Below are 24,018 nucleotides of genomic sequence, written 5' to 3'. Positions count from 1 at the left end.
TCTTTCAACACAACATTGCTGCACGTCTTGCAAATAAGAACAGAAATAAAACACTGAACTGCTGAACAAGACTGTATTATTTATAAAAATAAATACTTTACATGTTACGTTTCCATCTTCTAACCAAGATCCTCATCAGACATACATAGGCATAAGCAAGTTTTATCCGCCATTTAACTTTTCTGTGTGCCTCTGTGACTGTACAGCGTTCTGTAATGTAGATGCACCGCTTTTAGCGTTTCATGCATTGTTTATTATTATTTTATCTTGTACTTTTCTTTTTCTGCCTGGTGCTCTGCGTGACTGTTTTAAGGTGTTCCTTATGATTTTCTCTACTACGTACAGTACGGTTTTTTAGCTGTGTATGTTTGTCTCTCTTCGCGTTTACTGTGTGTCCTCCTACCTAGTGATGGGTGCTAAATGACCTCCGTCGTCGGTGTACCCACCCAAACCTTTTCAATTCAGTTCAATTCAATACACATCAGAGTGTATGTCTGATGAGAATCTTGGTTAGAAGATTGAAACGTAACGTGTAAGGTATTTATTTTTATGAATAGTACAGTCTTGTTCAGCAGTTTAGTGTTTTATTTCTTTAATTCTTTGTTTAAAAAAACTGCATTCATTTATAGAAACACTACTAACACATAAGGTCGCTCATTTTAAGCAAGCTTTTCTACTAATTAGCTCTCTTTTAGGTATATTATAAGCATGGATTGAAATTTTCCCTAAAAATATTCTTAATTGAAAATATCGCTAACTTTTATTTTGTTCTTTCTTCGTGAAAATGTGTAGTTATATTATACGATCATTGCCCTATTGTGCTAACGATTATGTTGAGTTCACTAAGGAAAGTAACGCAAAGATAATGAGTAGAATTAAATGAGAGCACATTCGGAATGGTTAGGTCAAAGTCACGTGGAAATTTTTAATTTTCTTGCACGTTTCGTGCAATATATAAGCTATACGATGAGCATTTGTTTATGCATATTTGCGTGTTTCAACCATCTTTAACATTGCATTTTAAATATTGTGTAATTTTGCATCTCTTTCTCAGCTTTTTTGTACTTGTCTATTTTGAATTTTATACCACGATTTTCGTAGATTTCTTTTTCAATATATCCAATTGGTGCCTACATCACATATCATTTCTGGTAGTCCTATCTTCTACATATATAAATGTGTGTGTATTTACCAGCGTAACACTGGAAGGCCTAGACCAATTTCAACCAAAGTTGGTACACATATTATTTATAACCTGGAAAATAATACTGTATGGGTAAGACTCCTTAGCACACCTTGGGGAGAGATGACTTATAAACATAATCGAAAATGACCCACATTAGTGTTCAATCCATAGTTTTCTGGGTTGCCAGGATAAATATGACACTCCAAAATAAATAAATAAAAAGTCGCACTTCGGCAAAGTACCTGTATATACAAGAAAAAAAGATTTTTTTTCTTGTTTGTAAAGTAAAACGAAAAATAATTTGCTACATTTGAATGAGCGAAAAATGAAGAAATAGTCGTGAAACAAATCATTCAGAAATTGATCTTTTGACATTTTGATATGGTTTGGTATTTCTATATTTTCAGTATATCGACATTTCTGTTCGATAGATGTCAAAATTTTGGTATTCAAAATACTGATACTGATTTTGATATTTTGGAAAGTCCTAGTATATAATAAATTTATTAGTAAATTTAGCATAAGCATCTTTATTGTAATTGAACCTCCAATGTAATTCCTACATTCGTTGTAGGTCATCTGGATCGTGTACTTCATGGAATGAGTGCAGAGGAAGTGTTGTGTGCCTGTGATGAACATGTGGCGGCAACTAGTGCAGGAGAAATGGGGATGGCGAATCCAGCTGTACATTTTTTCCGCGGACTAAGGCATAGAAATCTCTCAGCAATTCGTCATGCTGCTCAAGTAAGTATAATCTTATCTGTTATTAGAGGATAGTCATCGTTCAGTATAATTTTACGTCGTCTCCTTCCTTTTCCATGGAGATCCTCCGCATTGGTTTCTGAAGAACACAAATCAGGTTTAAAGAGTCAATACACTATCAGTTTAACTGAAGAAAAACCTGATCGTGACATCAGAACTGAAGGAAAAACTGCAAACTGAAGGAATTCGTTCAGTTCAGTCAGTTCTTCATGCGGTTATTTGGACTCGAGAACGGTTATTTTGGACTGAACAAACGAACCGTGTTTTGCTACGATTTGCTACGAACTGTGCTATTAATTGAAGGAAACACAGTTGTCTCAGTTCTGGTCGTATCATCATCATGGGAGCTAGAAAAAGTGAGGCATTGTTGACTTTTATTGAAGCCTGCAGTGTTCATCCCGAACTTTGAGACATCAACATTCCATTATGTGAATAAGTATAAGAGAGGGGAGGCGTATGATGTGTTACAAAATTAAGAATTGGAACCTCAGGCAACACGCCATATTGTTATTTAAAAAAATAAACAACCTAGGTCGGAATTTAATAGGGAACTACGGAAAGTGAACGAATCCAAGAAATCGGAGGTGACGAAGTGTTCGTGCCAAAGCTTTGGTATTTCAAGGAACTTAAAAGTGCACTTCACAGAACATCTGATGAAATTGAAGCAACTAAAGGACTGAACAGAATAACTGACGGTACACCACACATTATCAGTTCAGTTCATCGTGCCATCGGTGAAGTCAGTTTCTAGCTCAGCTGGACTGATCAGTTACAACTGATAGTGTATGGGCCCTATTAGCAATGAACCCACTCTATGATAAAAAGGTTCGATTACTACTCATACTGTTCTTGGTTTTTGAGCGACCTCATATTACAAAGAAACTGTTCAGCATTAAAGGGATTAGTAGCTAGAGTCCTTTAAATGTAATTTTTGACACACTTTCTCACCAACTTTTAAAATTTTATTTTGAAGAACATTTCTGAACATTCTTTCTATTATCAAGAATTCAAAATTTACTCGTACACGACCCGGGTTCGATTCCCGGTGGGGCCACTCGGTCGAAAAAGTATAACAGATTTTTCAGGGCAGCTATCATGAGAGGTTTATCCTGGTTTTTTCTCATTCACACCAGACAAATGCTACGATGGTACTTAACATATAGGTTCCAGGCCGTTTCCTTCCCCTATCCTTTCTTCCTTCCCTTTAATCGGATCGTGTGCTCGCCGAGGAACGTCATCCCTCATGTACCTGATAGGCTAAATGGCCTAAGATGCCGAAAGCCCAGAAATCTAATTCCTAATGCTAATCCTACTCGTACACGAGTACGAGTCTGAACCACAACATCGTTAAAATATTTACAATATTTAGTTCTTAAACGCTGTACACAGTGTCCCAAGTTTTGTGAAATTATAGCGTAAAGAAAACCTTTGACGAGGATAGAAAAATAGGTTGTTTCTCTTCATCGTTAATATATATTTGAGGTGGTGTTTCCAGAGTCTGTTACTGTGATCACGTCACACATTTACAGAACTTAATTTAGCCAAATTTTCTTGATGTTTCGGAAAATATATATATGTATGTTTGGAAGAAAAGGAACACAAAGCGAACGTGGGTAAATCCATGCTCGAAATTCACAAACTTTGCTACCCGGAGAACCCATTATTTTTTCCCAGTATTTCCGACTCCACCGAACGTATCTTTACTTTTTTCGAGTACCTTCTCAAAGTCCCTGTTCGGGCTCTTCAGCGTAGTAATGGGAACATTATTCTGGTCTACTATCGGTTCTGTTACCGCATCTTTACTGCCAAATACTGTTGTAGCTTTCATAGAAGCCACAATACTTCACTCACCCATCGCCGTGGCAACTTGCAAGGACTTTTGAGTACGCAACTGAAACGGAAAATTTTTGCATATAATCCAGTTAGCTCGATTGGACAACCCTGCTACTAATCCAAAAGCCGACGACCTTAGATTGTATGCAAGTTGGCGTAGGAAGGAAGCTGCTGTTATTCTGTTGTCTAGGGTTCACTAATAGTTTGTTTTGTTTTTCTCCCAACCTCACAGGCTTGTGGGTAGAGATATCATCAAAATTGCACCTTTTTAAATATTACATTTGACTTCTAATTCATGTATTTCTAACGATAGGAAGTCACTTAAATCTATGCTTATTATTTTATTCTCCTGCTTTCGATATATATATATAAAAAAAATGTTTAATCTAAAACGACGATTTCCAGCATTAGATGGCAATACTGTCTCCATACATGTCTAATGATCTTTACATGAAAAGACAACATTGCTTCTAGAAGTTTCAAGGAATAGAATTTCAAAATTATGACCAGTTGCTTGTATCTATTCATAAAGAGTCTTGAATTTCTAATACGTTCATTGTTGAAATTACTTTATCGTTGCTGTATTTATCAAAAGCTAAAACAAGTGATTTCTATAATGAATAAAATGAAAATTCAAAATTCTGCACGGATAGATAGATACCTGCAACTGTGGCCATGAACTTCTGTGAAAGTTTGCACTCGATATACAGAGCTAGCATAAATGGTTCATTGATTTTGAAAAGACTATATTTTTAAAAGTATTACATGTACATACATGAAACATATATGAAAAGAATCACAAACTCACCAAGTTTATACACCCTCTGGAAATGTGCCCTTTTCGCAACACGACACACGACACTCAAGTTCATTCCATACATTTTGTAGCATAGTCCTGTCAATTGTGTGCACTCCAGCACTGGTTCGTTCTTTGTGCCCGACTAAGGATTGCGGTAATGTAGGTACATAAACAGGTTCTCAATGTACCCTCACAGGAAGAAGTCACAGGACGTTAATCAGGAGATCTGAGAGACCAGAGGAACAAAGCTAAGTCATTCTCACCAATACGCTCAATCCTGCGATGCGGAAGTTGATCGTTTAGATAGTGCCAATGAGGGGGTGCCAAAATCTACGCAAGACAAACTTGGTGATTTTGTGGTTCTTTTCATATATCTTTCATGTGTGTGCGTATAATTCTTCTGAAAATATAGCCTTTTCAAAACGAATGAATCATTTATGCTAACCCTGTATTTGGTATTGACATCTAACGCTGGATGCTTATATACTAACCTTAAAGTAATGTTTGTTTATCCTTAAGAAATCGCTAAAACATTCGTTACAACTTTTAAAAAAATGCAACACGGTGACAGTCATTTCTTTTGTTGATTAAAGTAACACACATTGTAAAGTACTGTAAGAAACACACATTAAACAAATTACAAAATGCTCTTACAACATGATGACCATCATTACTTTCTATTGAGTGCATTTCTACAACCAACAGTCACAGTATTACGTTTAGGGAACCAGGAACACCAAAATTCCCTTGTCTTACACTTAACAATGTGATGTTTCACATTTTACTCAATTGAATGCTCCAGGAATGTCTGATGGGAAAGGAATAATTGATTTACTTGGAATGAGGACAGTGTCTCAAATTTCAGACCGAAACTGGACCAGTTTTAAAGGTATTACCACATCGTTCAAGCAAAGTTTTGCATGTATTTGTGATAAAATATTCGGAGCAAGTGGCTTCTGGCACACCTCCTAGTTCGTAAATCTCCTCAATGCCTGTTTTTTCTTTTTTTTTTTTTTTGTTTTGGTTTGTTTTGTTTTGTTTTCTAACGAGCACTGTACTCACAATTTTATTCATCCACATTCTTTCATGAAGAGCCTTGCTTTATCACTTGTATACTTCTGTTTAAAAAAATCTAGACTACCTTCCTGAGATTAAGTCCCAAAGGATGACCCGTAGATCCTTAAAAATTCCCTGCATTTTTGCCACAGTCAGAGGTGGAAATTGAATGCTAGTATTGCAGTATGTATATGAACATTTCGGAAATTTTGATTTCCGGAAATACAGGAAATTTCGATTTGCAAATTTCATACATTATTTATATTTTTAATGAAAAGTGTCATAAAAAGTTTCCAGCGGTTTTTGGTACATTTTTAACAAAAAAATTCTTTATTGAAAATCAATTTTAATCAAGTACATGTTGACCATTATTATGTATGACCTCTTACCATTTTTCAGGTAGCTTTATAATTCCATCGGTGTAGAACTTCAGTGGTTTGTCAAAAAACTTGGCCAAGTGATTTTCAGCAGAGCTTCGGTCGGCCAATTTTTTTTTATCATCAAGAGAGTTTTGCAGAGACCGAAACAAATGGTAGTCAGATGGTATAAGGTCCGAACTATACCGTGGATGCATCAAAACTTCCCAACCAAGTTCCGTGAATTTGTACCGGGTCTTCAAAGATGTGTGTGGCCGCACATTGTCATGACGGAACACAACTCCCTTTCTGTTGGCCAATTCTAGTCCCTTTTTCTGGATTGCTTCGTTCAAACGGGCGAATTGTGAGTTGTGCACAGTACATTACCGAATTGATGATTTCGTCAAGTTGCAGCAACTCATAATGAACAATTCCCTTCCAATCCCTCCAAACACTCAGCACAACCTTGTATGCCGACAATCCAATTGAGTTGTGTCCATCATGACAATGCGCGGCAACATACATCGTTGATGACTCGGAACAAGTTGATGGAACTTGGTTGGGAAGTTTTGATGCATCCATGGTATAGCCCGGATCTTGCATGGTCTGACTACTATTTGTTTCGGTCTCTGCAAAACTCTCTTGATGGTAAAAATTGGCCGACCAAAGCGCCGCTGAAAATCACTTGGCCAAGTTTTTTAACGATAAACCACAGAAGTTCTACACTGATAGAATTATGAAGTTATTTGAAAAATGGCAAAAGGTCATAGATAATTGATCGATATGTACGTGATTAAAGTTGATTTTCAATAAAGAATTTTTTTTTTCATACCAAAAAAACCGCGGATACTTTTTTATATGACCCTTTAGAACGATTTAGAAAGCGATGGAAGTAGGACAAATATTGTAACTACAAATAGACTACAATGATCAACCGATTAATTGCTGCCATACCAATTTGATGTCCTCAAAACAGACCTTTGTTCGGCTACCTTCCTTGGAGCGAAACCTAGGAAAGACACCACGGGAAACTTGACTTCGATTCCCGGCACGAACTAATGTCCCAAATGCCATTTAAGCTCAGATCTATGTCTCATATATCCTCGTTAATGAAGAGAACAACAAACTTTAATCCCACAAATCAACCATTCACTTCCTTACATGGTTGAATATAACTCGAAAATATCATGCTTTGTTTTTCCACTCTGTATTCAAATTAAGAATCTTATGTACACTTTTTCCCCATATGTTTTTATCTTTTCCTAATATCTTAGTAAAAACAAATAAATATTGTGATTTTTTTTGAAGGTGAGCTATTTAACACTCTCACAATGTTGCTGTGACTTAGATATATTTATAATTAAAATGCTTGCTAATGTAGGCCTATATTGTTTCATTTTCTTTTAGAGAGGTTTACATCAGTTACAACAGTTACATCAAACAGCAAATCCAGATGAAAATGATCAACAGAAGAACCGAGCGTTTCCTCTCATGATTCAGGGACTTCGCACTAATCCCAAAGATCCAGAGAGTCATATTTTATTCTTTGACATTGAAGCATTAATAGGTAAGTTTGTTGTGGAATCTGAAGTACTGCTTGTTTCTGATTTTTTTCTTTTCTCTTTGATACTACCAATTATATAAAATGTTAAGGGAAACACATGATGATTTCTTTCAGCACGTGCTATTGAGGACACTAGGGGCAGATTTTCTAAAGTGAATATAATAATAATAATAATAATAATAATAATAATAATAATAATAATAATAATAATAATAATAATAATAATAAGAAGAAGAAGAAGAAGAAGAAGAAGTTCCAAAACAGCTGAAATCAGGATGTACTTTTCGTGTCAATTATAATGAAACCTCAAAAGTACCAAGTACTTAAGATATCCCATGTGAGCTTCATCTTCAAAATGGCAGTCAAATATGGCCGCCATCACATGCGCGCCTCGTCATTTATTTCATCTTGTAAAACTTTCTGGCAAACTAGTAAGATATTTGATTGTATACGTTGTAAGAGTTGTGTTTAAAGTTGAGGGAGAGTAGAAAAGTATTTTTATAAATTACACTGGTCGGCAAAATTAAACTTTTTCGCTCCCACGAACGAAAATAGGTGATTCCTATAGGTTTCGAGCTCCTGAGTTCGAATCCGTAACCCCTTTTTCCCCAGGACGTATCAGTTTTCAGGGAGGAGGAGGAGGAGGAGGGGTTCAATATTCGCACAAAGATGCTATTCTCCACCCATAATAATTTGCACGTTATAATTTAAATATCAATATAAATTATGCAGATAAAATTGCATAAAAAGTTAAAGTTTAACACTTACGTGTCACTTGGTTTTCCTACTCCTCTTGTAATTACTACAGGGTGTCTCGCGTGTCACATTCCAACAGAAGTCTGCCAACATATTCACACTCCATTTACCACTGTAGCGCCTCTCCATGGTAGCTATTTGCTGATGAAACCTTTCCCCGTGTTCGTCAGAGACCTCCCCCCAAGCTGTACATTTCAGGGAAGAAATCCAGGTTTCAATGCAGGAAGTGTAACTTAAGGGACATATTACATCGCATGTTACGAAATAAAGTAATTAACCTGGCCACAATGTCTTTGTAATCAGGCGACTTATGATTCCCTAGAAAGTTACTGTACACTTCTCGAAAGGCCTCCCAAACCTCACTTTCCACTTCATTAAGCTTAGAAGAAAATGTAGTATCCTTAAAAACGTCTCTGATTTGAGGTCCCATAAAAACATCTTCTTTCACCTTGACCTCGCTCAGTCTTGGGAATAGTTTTCTGAGATGATTAAATGCTTCACCATCCCGGTTCAGATCCTTGACGAAGACCTTCATGAGCCCTAATTTGATATGAAGGGGTGGTAAGAATATTTTCTCCGGATCCACAAGACGTTCATTAGCCACGTTCATCTCCCCTGGGACCAGTTGCTTCCTTGGCGGCCATTTTGTGATGGTGTACTGATCTTTGGCTCGATTATCCCAATGACACAAAAAGCAGCAGTGCTTTGTGTAACCTCTTTGTAAATCGGTGAGGATGGCAATAACCTTAAGGTCAGCGCATACAGACCACTGGAACTGTTCGTACTTTATTTTCTGCAATAGGTTTCGCATATTCTCGTATGTTTCTTTCATATGTACAGCATGAGCAATAGGGATGACTGGCTTTTCATTACCATTGTGTAGTAACACTGCATTGAGACTTATTCTAAATGAACCTACGAATAGCCTCCAATCTTCAGTGTTGTAGTTCAACTTCATTTGTCCCATAAGCGATGGAATGTCACTGCAATACACCAAATCACCATCCTTTGTAAAATTAGGAACTAGGCTCACCTTTCTCTTCCTATACATCGATATATTCACATCTTGGTTTAGTAGATTCCATTGTTGAAGTCGTGATGCAAGCAACAGGGCCTTAGACTTGGGAATTTTTAAGTCTCTGATCAGATCATTCAGCTCTTCCTGATTTATCACATGTGGTTCATTGGTGTCAGGCACTGGAGCGTAATTGGGATCTGACTGTGTACTCAAAGATTGTGCAACATCCTCACAAGCAGCAGGTTCTTCATCGGATGAAACACTGCACAGGGTGTATGAGTCTGGTGGTACGGGTACAGGCAGACAAACAGCATGTTTCACAGGTCTCCTCGCGGAATCCAAGTTAGGATACCGTATTTTATGCTTCATGTTTTTCGAGAAACCTTTTATATTAGTCAGGCAGAAGTAACAGTCTGAAACATGATCACGGGGCTCGCGCCAAACCATAGGTACGGCATCGATTTATGTGCATCTTTCAACCATCCTGTGAGAGTACGCGCAAATGAGTTACAACTTTGTTTCGGAGCCCAAACGCGATCCTGGTCGCCTTTTACACCCGAAGTACAGATGGTAGGCTGTCTTCAGGAACGGTGACAATGGCCTACTTTGTCCCTTGAAAATCACTTCCCCACATATGTAACAGAATTAATCTGTCGAATTGTTGCAAGTTCTCGGCATGTTCGTTTAACACAAACGTCAATGTTTCACACAGAAATATTTTTCACCTACGTTATACACAGACACAGTGTAACACCACCTTCTAACACGAAGATCAACTCGAAACTAAAATATTTGTTTCACGAGACAACGTGGTGTATGTCTTGGCGCCTTTTTTCAACAATCTGTCTGTCGTCTAGACAAAAGGGAGCCGACGAATGATCGCAAGTTGATTACGAAACCTTTCTGCGTCAATAACGCCTAGGTTTTACTGTATGCAATGTGGAACGACAATAAATCTTTGCAACCCAAGGGGAGGGGGTACGTTTCCGGGTGGTCGTGAGCTAAAGAAAAGAATATTCCTGGGATATAGTCTAGTAACAGTTCTTGGATTAAGATAAAAATTCAGAACTATGCACTCCAAATACAGAAAACACACATTAAATACGAGAAATACGATTTTTCTGTCAATTATGGAAACAGCACCCTGAAAAAAAGAAAAAAAAAAAAAAAAAAGCTGGAACTTTCTCGATGAGATATTCGTAATCAGCGTCTCGAAATCTATTCGGTACACCCTTTCACCCTCGTGGGAGGATTTTCATGCCGACCAGTGTTGTTAGTATGAAGAATTTAGGAGCTTGCCATACTACAAATAATACAAAATTTACCCTTTTTCCTTTGCTTGTTTATTCACAAGTGAAAGGAGATAATGAAATGCAACTTACCACAATCATAGATAATGTTATTCTACAATAGAAAATCTGAACTTGAAGAATTTTCTATGTTACCATCCATAAAAATTACAGTGTTGCCAGATTAATATTTCCCCCAAAATCTAAGTTAAGACAGCAACTAGAGGAATGAGCTCAGCTGCATTTGATGTCTTGGAATGATGCATGTTGTTAACTATGTTTCAAGAAAACATATATTTCTTTTGCTTTTAGGTTGTGTCCGTTATTTGTGTTTTTTGTGCTGTTTCTATTTTCAGAATATTTTCAACGCTTTCTATAAAGGTAACCAAGAAAGTTCTGTCGCTTTTTGTAAAAGTCTATATTCAATTGGCCCTCAATTGGTGTCAGGCACTGGAGCGTAATTGGGATCTGACTGTGTACTCAAAGATTGTGCAACATCCTCACAAGCAGCAGGTTCTTCATCGGATGAAACACTGCACAGGGTGTATGAGTCTGGTGGTACGGGTACAGGCAGACAAACAGCATGTTTCACAGGTCTCCTCGCGGAATCCAAGTTAGGATACCGTATTTTATGCTTCATGTTTTTCGAGAAACCTTTTATATTAGTCAGGCAGAAGTAACAGTCTGAAACATGATCACGGGGCTCGCGCCAAACCATAGGTACGGCATCGATTTATGTGCATCTTTCAACCATCCTGTGAGAGTACGCGCAAATGAGTTACAACTTTGTTTCGGAGCCCAAACGCGATCCTGGTCGCCTTTTACACCCGAAGTACAGATGGTAGGCTGTCTTCAGGAACGGTGACAATGGCCTACTTTGTCCCTTGAAAATCACTTCCCCACATATGTAACAGAATTAATCTGTCGAATTGTTGCAAGTTCTCGGCATGTTCGTTTAACACAAACGTCAATGTTTCACACAGAAATATTTTTCACCTACGTTATACACAGACACAGTGTAACACCACCTTCTAACACGAAGATCAACTCGAAACTAAAATATTTGTTTCACGAGACAACGTGGTGTATGTCTTGGCGCCTTTTTTCAACAATCTGTCTGTCGTCTAGACAAAAGGGAGCCGACGAATGATCGCAAGTTGATTACGAAACCTTTCTGCGTCAATAACGCCTAGGTTTTACTGTATGCAATGTGGAACGACAATAAATCTTTGCAACCCAAGGGGAGGGGGTACGTTTCCGGGTGGTCGTGAGCTAAAGAAAAGAATATTCCTGGGATATAGTCTAGTAACAGTTCTTGGATTAAGATAAAAATTCAGAACTATGCACTCCAAATACAGAAAACACACATTAAATACGAGAAATACGATTTTTCTGTCAATTATGGAAACAGCACCCTGAAAAAAAGAAAAAAAAAAAAAGCTGGAACTTTCTCGATGAGATATTCGTAATCAGCGTCTCGAAATCTATTCGGTACACCCTTTCACCCTCGTGGGAGGATTTTCATGCCGACCAGTGTTGTTAGTATGAAGAATTTAGGAGCTTGCCATACTACAAATAATACAAAATTTACCCTTTTTCCTTTGCTTGTTTATTCACAAGTGAAAGGAGATAATGAAATGCAACTTACCACAATCATAGATAATGTTATTCTACAATAGAAAATCTGAACTTGAAGAATTTTCTATGTTACCATCCATAAAAATTACAGTGTTGCCAGATTAATATTTCCCCCAAAATCTAAGTTAAGACAGCAACTAGAGGAATGAGCTCAGCTGCATTTGATGTCTTGGAATGATGCATGTTGTTAACTATGTTTCAAGAAAACATATATTTCTTTTGCTTTTAGGTTGTGTCCGTTATTTGTGTTTTTTGTGCTGTTTCTATTTTCAGAATATTTTCAACGCTTTCTATAAAGGTAACCAAGAAAGTTCTGTCGCTTTTTGTAAAAGTCTATATTCAATTGGCCCTCACACCGTGAATTGAATGCAAATGGAGATAAGGTGAAGGCCAGTTGTTGGTATATCTATCATACTGTCTGGTTGTGGCAGTTCAGTTACACCATAAACTTGCGTAAGGACAGAGTGAACATGGGACCTCCACAGAGCGTCATAAGGGCGTGTATACTGTACGAGTTCAAACTGGGGTCAAACGCCGCAGGAGCAGACGGAAGATATACTACCAGGCCTTTGGTGAGGGTGTCGTGACTACGCGGACAGTGCAACGATGGTTTAACAAATGTAAAAACTGTGACAAAACAGTCGAAGACGCACCTTGTGCCAGAAGACCAACACATGTTCAAAATAAAGATCTTCAGGCAGCAATTGAGGCGAACAGTGGCCAGACGTGAGGAACTGGGACTACAATTCAGTGTGAGTGGAAAAAACATTCGGCAGCACCTCCATCGACTTGGAAAACACTACAAGTTGGGTCGATGGTTCCCACATGATTTGACTCGGGCCAGAAGGCAACGCGAGCAGACACCTTTGTTTCTTCGCTGTCTCGTCTGAGGAAGGAGCCATTTCTGGACATTGTGTTGACATGTGATGAAAAGTAGGTTCTGTCCGTAGTTCCACGGTGCCGTCATCATTGGTTAGCATCCCATGAACCAGTTCCAAAACAGCCGAAACCAGCAGAGCACCAGAAGAAGGTACTCCTGTGTGTTTGATGGACTGCTCGCGGCATCGTGCATCCGGAATTGCTACCAGTTGGTCAGAGCGTTAGTGCAACTGTGTACTGTCAGCAGTTGAGCCGTGTTCAAGAAAAACTCAAAACTCTGGAGCCAGCATTTCTGAATCTCAAAGGGATCCTCCTGTTACAGGACAACGCTAAGCCCAACGTGGCTAGGATGACGCGGGACACCATTCTACACCTTGGATTGAAAACATTATTGAATCCGCCATACTCTCCGGAGATTGCGCCGTCCGATTATTACCTGTTCCATTCCTTGGACAATCACCTTAGAGGACAACAGTTCAAATCCCTAGTAGAGGTGCAAAATGCACTTGGTACCTTCTTCACGTCACGGGCCACCAAAGTTCTACCACGATGGAATCCATGGTCTTCCAGAACGTTGGAAGAAGGTCGTCGATGCTGATGGGAACTACTTTTGATCTTCGAGGCACGTCTTAGGTAACATATCGATGTTCGAAGGTGGTGGGTGAAAAAGCGACATAACTTTCTTGGTTATCTTATATATATATATATATATATATATATATATATATATATATAACATTAATACGAAGAATATTGTAATTTTTATTGATGATTAAAACAGTTGCTAAAAATAGTTTTCTAATACACTTGTCAAAATATCCGTCAAGCAAATAGTTGTTTTAAGTTCTTACAAATGTTCTCTGGGAAGTATCCAAGGACTTTTCCAATTCAAATGCGTAGCGTTCTTCTCAAGAATATTCAATACATAAACGAAGTATTTATATATATAAAGACAGTTGAGGTAAATGATTCAATGAAAAATATTGTTGTTTTGTAATTCTTTTCTTTTGTTAATCTGAAGAAAATATAATTACAGTGTCTCTTTGTAAAATAATTCAAGGTGTGCTACTAAGTTCGAAAGATCAAAACGGTAGATACGAGGAAAACTCATGAAATAGGTTAGAGATTTTGTTAGAAACACCAAACAAGCGTAAACATTTTCGAATATTTTCAACAGAGGTCAGCACTTTAGTATTTCCCATTGAGAGTTGGAAAGACATATCTGAGCGTTGAAGGCGTTCCAAGGCAGTGTGAAAATGACTACTATGCTGTAAGATTGTACACTAGAGAAGCAGTGGGATGTGGTGTATTTTCTGTGTTTGAAAGGTCTTTCTGCAAAGGAAATTCATAAGGAAATGTTCCCATGTAGTGGAAAAGTGTTCGTTATGGCAAGCGATGCAGAATTGAGTTACAAAATTTAGCAGGTCGTGTAAAATGTAATGACGAACAACTCCCTTTGTGCCTACTGTGACTGCGACAGTGGAAAACGGTGTTAAGTGTAGCATATTATTCAGGATGACAGGCGTGTATTGATTAATCCAATTACATCTGAAGTTGGGTTGACATGGGTTATGTGACAGCACGGAACTCATGTATTTGGATTTCTGAAAAGTATGTACACTCATGTCCAAAATTATTGTCGTATGTCTATAACTGTCTTCTTGTAAGAACATAATTTGATAATGATTTTGCAGGGTACTTTTAATACTGATACTTTGTGTATAATCGGGAAATGTTTATTTGTGGTAAATTTCGTAGGAAAAGACTTATAAATACGAAAATTAGAATGAGTAAAACAAAATGTTGCCAAATTGACAAGAAAGTTTTATTTTCGTTTTGTTGTTCTTATTTACTGCCCTTTTGACATGAAATTTGCCACATACATATCTTTGCCGATTATACACATACTAACATTATAAGGAATACCGGGCGAATTCGTTATCAAATTATATTCTTACAAGAAGACAGTTATAGATGTGCGACAATCATTTTGGACATGAGTGTATATATTGGATACCCAAACGTTTCACTGAAGAATACAAATAATTCGCTAGGTTATATCCGTTTAACATTCTGTTAGTACATTAAGATGACATGCTTAGCAAAATCGTTACAGGCGATAAAAGAAGGGAGTTCATGATTACCACCCTAAAACGAAACATGCATTGGGACAGTGAAACACCCGTCTGCACAGCAGAAAAAAAAATCAAGATTATCCTTTTCTCTGGAAGATTTATGCATTCTGCAGTCTACGATCGACAGAACGTGCTACTTACCCATTTCTAGAGGTGAAAGAAAACTGTGACTTCTGCGTTATAGTGATGCTTTTGTTGCATCTTTGGACTGCCAATCACGGAAATCGTCCGACACATTGAAGGCCAGGACGTGCACACAGGCATCCCAAGAGCATCTTGCGAAATTCGAATGAAAAGTTTACCAATTCACGCTATTCATCTTAGACTCAGTCCCAAGTGATTTTCATCTGTTCGTTCGCCTGAAATTTCACCTTAGCGGTAAACCTGTCCTGAATGATGCAGAAACTGAACCTGAGTTTGGAGATGCCTACAGTAGCAATTCACAGACCTCTTCTACACAAGAGATGTTTGGGTGCTCGTGCGTCAATGGGACGAGTGTCTCAATTCGGGTCAAGGTTTTGTAATAAAAAGATGTAGGAATTATTATTATATTTTGTAGCAGTTGGTAACTTACTTACGGACATCTTTCGTATATTTATATTGTAAAATATACGTATGTTTGAAGTCAATGGTGACAACAAAGTTCTGACACATACACACACACATACAATGAACATGAAACTCAAAGTAGTAATGACTTACCATAATATACTAGCTAAACCTGCGCTCTCTACACGCGCATCATTCACATATGAGCATGAATCTCCTTGTCATTCCTCACAACATCTGTACATGTCCCTTTACAGACACAAGTGAAAGACGTCTTTATAAAAATTGGCAAGGGGTACCACATAAAGAGAGATTTTTTTTTATTTTTTAATATCTTGCACCGTTTACAAGATTTGAGCCTACTTCCTGTTGGAGTTTCTAATTCATGTATGACCAATGTTTTTTTCTTCTTGCATGCAGTATGTAATAAACAAATACATTACATACACAATTAATTATAATGTCAGTGATATATGATGTTTATTGGGCAAAACACTCCGAACAATAAAGACACATCTTAGCCTGGAGAAATGGTTATCTTTCGTTTTTCATTATCATTTGGTCATGAAACAAACTCCTGAGAGATATACAACCCCTATATAGAACCTACTTGTGTTGGAATGTATAACACGTAGGATGTGATGTTTTATAAAATTTCAACACTTCCAGTGTACCCTTAAAAATGTAATAAAGAAATAGCGGCCATGTTTATTAAATATTCAATGAGAACTGGACAATCTATACAAAATTTGGAATCGGACAGTGAAAACGGCACGTTTCTAGCACTTGTGGTTTTCTAGATCTCATTGTCGAAATGATTGCGGACAAACATATAAACCTGGCATTTTAATATATAGACTAGCTGAACCTGCGCTCTGTACACAGCGCATCATTCGTATATGAGCATGAATCTTCTTCTCATTCCTCACAACATCTGTTCATGTCCCTATAGGGAGGATATTTTCGCTTATTTTTTCTCAATATCTCGCACCGTTTGCAAGATTTGAGCCCACTTCCGGTTGGAGTTTCTAATACATGTATGATCAGTGTTTTCTTTCTTTTTGCATGCAGTATGTAATAAGCAAATACATTACATATATAATTAATTACAATGTCACTTATATATGGTGTTCATGGGGCAAAACACCCCAAAAGTAGAGATTCATCTTAGACTGGAGAAATGGTTATTCTCCTTTTTTCATTATTATTTGTCCATGAAACAAACGCCTGAGACATACAGATGGTGATCAGAAAAATGGAAACACCTGAACGAAATTGCAACTTACCAGATTAATATGGTGTCGGGCCACCTTTCGCCTTCAGAACAGCCTTGATGCGACGTGGGATAGAGGCATAGAGGTCGTGAATGGTAGCAAGTGGAATTTTACACCATTCTTCGTGCAGGGCATCAGCCAGTTCTGTGAGAGAGGATGGAGGTGGAAATCGTCGCCGGAGTCGTGTTTCCAAGATGGACCACAGATGTTCAATTATGTTGAGATCTGGGGATTGGGCGGGCCAGGGGAGGTGTTGAACTTCATCCCGATGTTCCTCAAACCACGCTGCAACAACGCCAGCTGTGTGAATGGCTGCATTATCATCCTGGAAGATGGCGTCATTGTCCGGGAACAACATCCGGACCATAGGATGCAAGTGGTCTCCTAAAATTGCGACATAATCGTTGGCAGTGATTCGTCCGCTAAGTGTGACCACAGGACCCAATGAAAACCATGATATGGCGGCCCACAGGAAAGAGGAAACATTGAATGTCAGCAAAATTGGAGAAAGTCAGGAATGACGGGAAAAGTTAATTTCGTGCAAACAGGGAAAGAAAGTCAATTAAAAGAAAGAAACTAAACATAACAAGCGCATCAAGGACGAAGAAAGATCATAATCAGGGTTGCCATCCGAACCGCAGTGTTGCCAGTGCTGCATAACATTGATATGGAAGATATAGCACAGTATAGCAATTCATGCACAAGGAAAAATATTAGTAACACAAAAGACAATTGAAAAGACTCTGTACACGTGCGTAAAAAGGTTTAACGTAGTCGTGAGTGAATATTACACCCGCGTGAATACAAATAGAGGAAAATAGAGAACAGTACACACCATTTGTAGTTTAATTGCAGTTGACGTGAAGATCACGAATGAATGCGTGGTCAACACACAAACATTTCTCGCAGTGACCAGAGCGGATGAAAGCAAACTGGTAACACGCGTCTCTGCAGCATTCTCTGTGAGTCCTTTTTCAAAGCAATATGCGGAAGGTGATTCAAACTATCTAGGATGTTCATTGGAGTAGCCACATTTGAAAAACGCAAAGCGTATCATCTTTTGGAATCGTCTAGAAGAAAACTGGTAATGAACAAATGACTGAAGGCGGAGAAAGTTCTTACGTTGCCACACATTAATACTGGAGAACACTAACGTATCTGTGATAAACTTCACCATGTTTTTGAATGGACGAAAGAAGAACACATCAGCAGGTTGTATGAGGCCTGTACATTTCGGAGGAATCAGCTTTTTGTAGAACTGAACACCGTCAGGAACTGTCATGTTGTAAAGAGTGTCATCCTTGTTTGGAGTCCAGGGTCAACCAAAAGCAAAACACGATCCTTACCCTGAGGATCGGGCCACAAAACTTCTTCCAGAAAGATTTGCAAATCCCGTTTGGTCATATTCGCTGATCTGCTTGCATATGCTTTCACATTGGGGAATTCAGCGACCATGCGCGCTGGAAAGTTACTACTGGGTTCTGAAACAAGAACGTACATGTGTGAAAGCAATGTACCGTACATCCCAATCACCGGCATAATCATATAGGAATGCATCGTTGCGGTACCTGAACGATGCTCCCAAACACTTTCGTTTCTGTGTTATCATGTGTACCCCCTTCACTTTCATGTCTATATTTGCCCTCCCTCATGTACATTATTCACTCACGACTATCGTTAAACCATTTTACGCATGTGTAGAGAGTCTTTTCAATTGTCTTTTGTGTTACTAATATTTTTCCTTGTGCATGAATTGCTATACTGTGCTATATCTTCCATATCAATGTTATGCAGCACTGGCAACACTGCGGTTCGGATGGCAACCCTGATTATGATCTTTCTTCGTCCTTGATGCCCTTGTTATATTTAGTTTCTTTCTTTTGGTTGACTTTCTTTCCCTGTTTGCACGAAATTAACTTTTCCCGTCATTCATGACTTTCTTCAATTTTGCCGACATTCAATGTTTCCTCTTTCCTTGCCCCTCTCCCTATTGCCCTTAGCATCTTAAATTTCTGTGTCCCCCATATCTTTTCATGCTCAATCAGATGGCGTATGTCTGTATCTGATTTGCGCGACAACCATATGGTACCTTACTTGTCAGGTCTCGTGGCTTCGGTCTTCCGTCGAGTTTCCGTTTGCTTCTAGTTTTCCATCTACAGTTATCGGTACCATAACTCTTTATTTGCTCAACAATAAATTTGGGATAATGAAAATTCAATTGTTTACTTAACTACTTTAATAGGTTGAATAGCTCAACGGAAATAAAATTTACAAATACAAAGACAGTTATCATGATAGTGAATATTTGTTTCTCTTATTTTAGAAACTCAATTTTTTGTTAATTGGAAAATTGTTAATTAACTTTTAATAAACTTACAAGTTTACTGGAAATATATTGCACCTAACCCAAGTATATAAGTTGGCCTTTTACCTAACCCAAGAATATAAGTTGGTCTTTTTCTTTAACACAAAATAATTACATTGATTTTACAAAACAAAAGGGAGAAAATTTAATTTTAAACAAATTATAAATAACTTTAAGTTGAGGGTATATCGTTTGGTCTATAGTTTTTATCACGCACTGCACTCAAAATTCAGGCAATAAAATGCCACTTTATCTTCGTGCTGACCACTGTCCATTGAACATCTTCCTTTACTCCCAACAAGGTAGCTCTGCTGTCTCTCTATGTGGAAAGTCTCCGTGTTGCCTTTATCGTCCAGTTCACTGGAAAGTCCTCAAAGTTCTAAAACTCCTACTTCATTCACCGAGTTTTATCACCACAATCAATATCACACGTTTAGAATTGGTATCGGGTCTCCTATTGTAAGCTGGAATTGCTACTAACTGTCCTTTATCACTGCCCGAAAAATAGACTAGTCGTGCGGCGTTCTTCTGTTCGGCCGCTTGTTGCTCCAATAAAACTGTCTTCCAAAGCCCAGGGCGCTAAGGTTTTTGATTAACGTGTTGTTACACCCCCTAAATTGAAATCTAGAATCCTCGATTCTATGATGTCACTCAACTTCCTGTCCTCTTCTTTTATTATTTCGCACTAATTACGTATTCATTTTGTTTCTCCTTTCCTATTCGTCCTTTGCAACCACTGACCATTTTCTCTACATTCGAATACACCCCTTGTCTAACTTCACCAATAATGTTCTGTTTATTCTGTTCCACTGTCAGGGTTCTTACAAATCTGGAAAACTGGGAAAATGAAACAAAGGGCAAATATCTGGGAAAAATCAGGGAGAGTGGTGCTTAAGCTGGAAATCCTGGAAATCAAGGAAAATTGGGGATTTTTTTTCAGGAAATGAAACTGTCGTTCGTCTTACCTATTTCTTAAGATAAGCCAATAATTCAGTCTTTATTTGTTGAAAAAAGCACTACAAATAAATGATTTTCGTTGATTTTAGGAGTTGTATTTATAGTATGTAAACTTAAGTAAAGCAGTTACTACTTCATGTACAGTTGCACAAAACGTTATTTCTAATAAGAATGCGATTTAAGAAGATACTTCGACTTGTTACATTTCACGTTATAAATGGTGACATTTCTTTCTATTGGAAACATAACAGTGTAAAAGTACTGTTAAGTAAATGGTAAAAGAGAATAATTTGCTACTACTTTATGCTTTTTCACACTGTAATAGATTATAAACTTTTTTTTCTTTTTTTTAAGAATATATGATAAAATTTAAATGCCGATGTACAATGAAGAAAACTGAGGACAACATCTAGAAGTTAAGAGTAATCTGAAAGCTCTAAAGAATGTAGATATAGAATTCGGAGGAGGGGAGGGGGGAGTATTGGGAAACTTTAAGATGCCAAGGAAGTAGACAAGTGCAGTTTCTTCAGTGATTGTCAAAAATTTTTGATAGGCGCTACAGAAAAAATACTCAAAAAATATTCTTTTACTCGTGTCATTTCATGCCTTGATCCTGAGAGTATCTTGCATAAACCTAAAATTGCCCGGATGACGAAGTGCTTGGAAATACTTCATCAGTCGTCTTGTCTCGATGATGTTAAAGCAGAGCTAGTTCAGAAAGAGTTCAAATCGTTTTTTTTCAGCACTCTAAAAGTGTGTTGGCGTCTTATTATAATTCAGATGGAAGCAAAACAAATCTTGATGAGTTTTATAAATCAATTTTAAGTGGCAAAAGTGAATTCAAACACTTGTGGAGTCTTCTGGAAATGACATGAATTATTTCACATAGAAATGGAAGTGGAGAGTCTGGTAACAAAAGTTTTATTGGTAGAAAATTTGCAAAAGCCTTCTTCAGTAGCCCAACGACAATTGGTAGATTATTTGGTCTACGTAGGTGGAATTAGATGTCCCAATACCTCAGATTCAGAACTCTTTAACTTCTGTAAAAGATGCGAGAACAAGATACATCTCGACTTTGGAAGAAAAGTGAAAAGAAAGGTAAAATGAGAGGTCTCAGGCAGTACTTAAACGGAGGAAAATGGCTAAGTTAAAAGAACTAGAAAAAAAGAAAGATGAACTGAAGAAGAAACAACGATTGGGGTCAGAAGAAATTGAAAGTGAGATAAAAATTTTAAAGCAATCAATCTAAGTAACTGAAACATGTATTCATAGCTATTATTGTTAAAAGCTTTTAAGTGGTGTTCCTACTTACTTAACATCAATTAAGTTCTATTTACCTTTTAATATGTTGTACAATATACATAACATAATAAATTTATGTTTTATTGTGATAACAATTAGGATTTATTGCAATATCTGAAAAAAAAAAAAAAAACAAAGAAACAATCGGTACAAGAAATAGAGGTGAGGGAATTGGCGTGGGCAGCTGTAATGTCCGCTACCCATAACTTTCATTATGTTAAACTTTCAAAGATTTTTGCGTTTCAGGGAAAAAGTTCACAATTTGCATTCTTACAGTTGCATATACATTTACATATTATTATTTTGAAAAAGTTCCTCATTTTTTCATTTTGTCATTTTATTGAACTCGAAGAAATATTGAGAATTTCCATTAAAATATTGTTTTTTTTTTTTTCGTTTGTTTAGTAAATTTTTAGGAGCGCTTCTTATTTTCTTCGAAATTAATAGATGCAATTTGTTGACATTTTTAAAAGAATTCTTAAGTTACAGCTGCTCATTGGAGAGAAGGGTGGCCAATTTCTTCTTCGTTTTAATTTTTAATAAAGAAATTTAACGTTAATGTGTAATATTATTTGAAGGTGTCTTATAGAGTTTCTTCGCTAGTTCAAATAGCAATTCTTTCGTTAGCTTACACTGGTTTGCTTGTCTACTATTATTAGCCTTTTGTATGGCTTTGTGTGTACTGTATAGTGTTGCAAACGGAAAGTTGCTGATCTTTTGCAGCACACAAGTTGAGAATCACTGGCCGGAGCCTTTATTTAGCTCTTACAGGCATTCATCATCAGTACACCATTATCTTATTAAATGTCGCGGGTCAGGGAAAATGGTTGGTCTTGCATCTGGAAATCAGGGAAATGTCAGGAAAAATGATAAAATTAATTTTGTAAGAGCTCTGCACTGTGTTTTATATGCTTTCTTATTGGTTTCTCTCGTTTTCTCAACCACCGTCTCTTTTTTTATTGGTTTCTCTTGCGTTTCTTTCCAAAGACCTTCCTTTTTTCGCTTTTTTTTTTTTTTTTTTTTCAAAGTCACCTTCTTTGGGCAGAGACTACCTGCTGAGGTTACGCGAACTCCCTATTCTTTTGGCTTGTGTATTTCTACACTCCCCTTCTCTACGTCTTCCCTTGTTCTCTGATTTTTTTTCGTGGCGTTGCTTTTCAAAGACCTTTTTTTTTTTTTTTCGCTCACAGCTGCAACTGATCGCGTTTTGACCATCGTCTCTCGTATTACATGTTACGTGTCGTAATAAATTTCGAGAGATTCCAGTATGCATTGGTAACATTTCTTTAAAATGACCACATGATTTCATTTTGGTACGTTTTTGTCATCATGCGGTTTGTGTGCTTCGCGTATTGGTCCAGTAATTAAAATTCTTTTATAGCGTCATGTCATGCTATTCTTGAACACTTACGTAGCAGAATTCTGGAATTGTTTTTCTTTTTTGAAGCAAGGTATCGAGTTCTCAAAGCGTTGCGTGTTGTTTTTCTACCATGTATTCAATTGTTGCCAAATCTCTACGCGTCTAATTCTAATAGTGCATTATACAGCTCATTATTTTCGCTCGTCCGCCTACTAAGTAATATTATCCTCTCCTGGCAATGTTAACTATTTCATTATATACTCTTAATAAGCGAAATTTTATTTATGCACTAAAGTTTTCGTGCACTAAAATTTATGCACTAAAATTTCTGTTATAAATTTGGCAACGTATTGGTCATTTTTATTCCTGTTTGTTCGTCTCCAGTTAGTCTGAAATGGGTCAATCTAAATGAAATCGACCAATTTCCAGGTCAAAAGTTGCTGATAAAATTTATTTTTTAATTCTTTACCTAAGATTGTACCACATTCAGAGAATTGAAAACGGGTATTCATTTATTTTTTAGCCGCGCAGGTTTGTTTATGGCGACCATTTTGTATAGGCGCCTGAGCGTATTTTGCACTTTTCAGAGAATTCCGTTAAACGTTGTAACTTTCTAGGTTTTAAAGATAATGAGTTCAAACCAAAACCATATGAAAGATAATGGAATGGACAAAATTCTGTGTTCTGTGCACATTGAAACGATCTTTAGGACGCCGAGAAAAGAAGCTCCGAACATTCAGGTTGGAAACCTAGAAATGGCCATTTTGGAATGTACATTTTGAAATGAAATAAATAAGACTTACCTTCAATTCTTTGTCTACATAGAGACTAGATAATAAACGTTCCAAACAAGTTTCAGATCTGAAAACCGTATACTTGATTTTTTGGAAATTTTTAAACTTGGCGAATTTTCGAAAATCTTGTATTTTCACCATCAAGT

General features: G+C 37.3%; 1 protein-coding gene across 6 annotated transcripts in view; it reads left to right on the top strand.

The window, feature by feature from the left end:
* Positions 1 to 24,018, top strand: part of Rbcn-3B (WD repeat-containing protein Rbcn-3B) — a 334,889-nt gene that overhangs the window by 96,319 nt on the left and 214,552 nt on the right. For all 6 annotated transcript variants that reach the window (XM_081743283.1, XM_081743279.1, XM_081743282.1 and 3 more), the window contains 2 exons: positions 1,761 to 1,930; positions 7,400 to 7,559. In XM_081743283.1, coding sequence (XP_081599409.1) covers positions 1,761 to 1,930; positions 7,400 to 7,559 — 330 coding nt within the window. The remainder of the gene's footprint in view (positions 1 to 1,760; positions 1,931 to 7,399; positions 7,560 to 24,018) is intronic.

This window comes from Thermobia domestica, chromosome 16 (assembly GCF_964235325.1).
Source record: "Thermobia domestica chromosome 16, izTheDome1.hap1.1, whole genome shotgun sequence".
NCBI classification, from domain to species: domain Eukaryota; kingdom Metazoa; phylum Arthropoda; class Insecta; order Zygentoma; family Lepismatidae; genus Thermobia; species Thermobia domestica.
The sequence above is the reverse complement of the archived record's forward strand: the minus strand, read 5'-3'. Positions and strand labels throughout refer to the sequence as shown.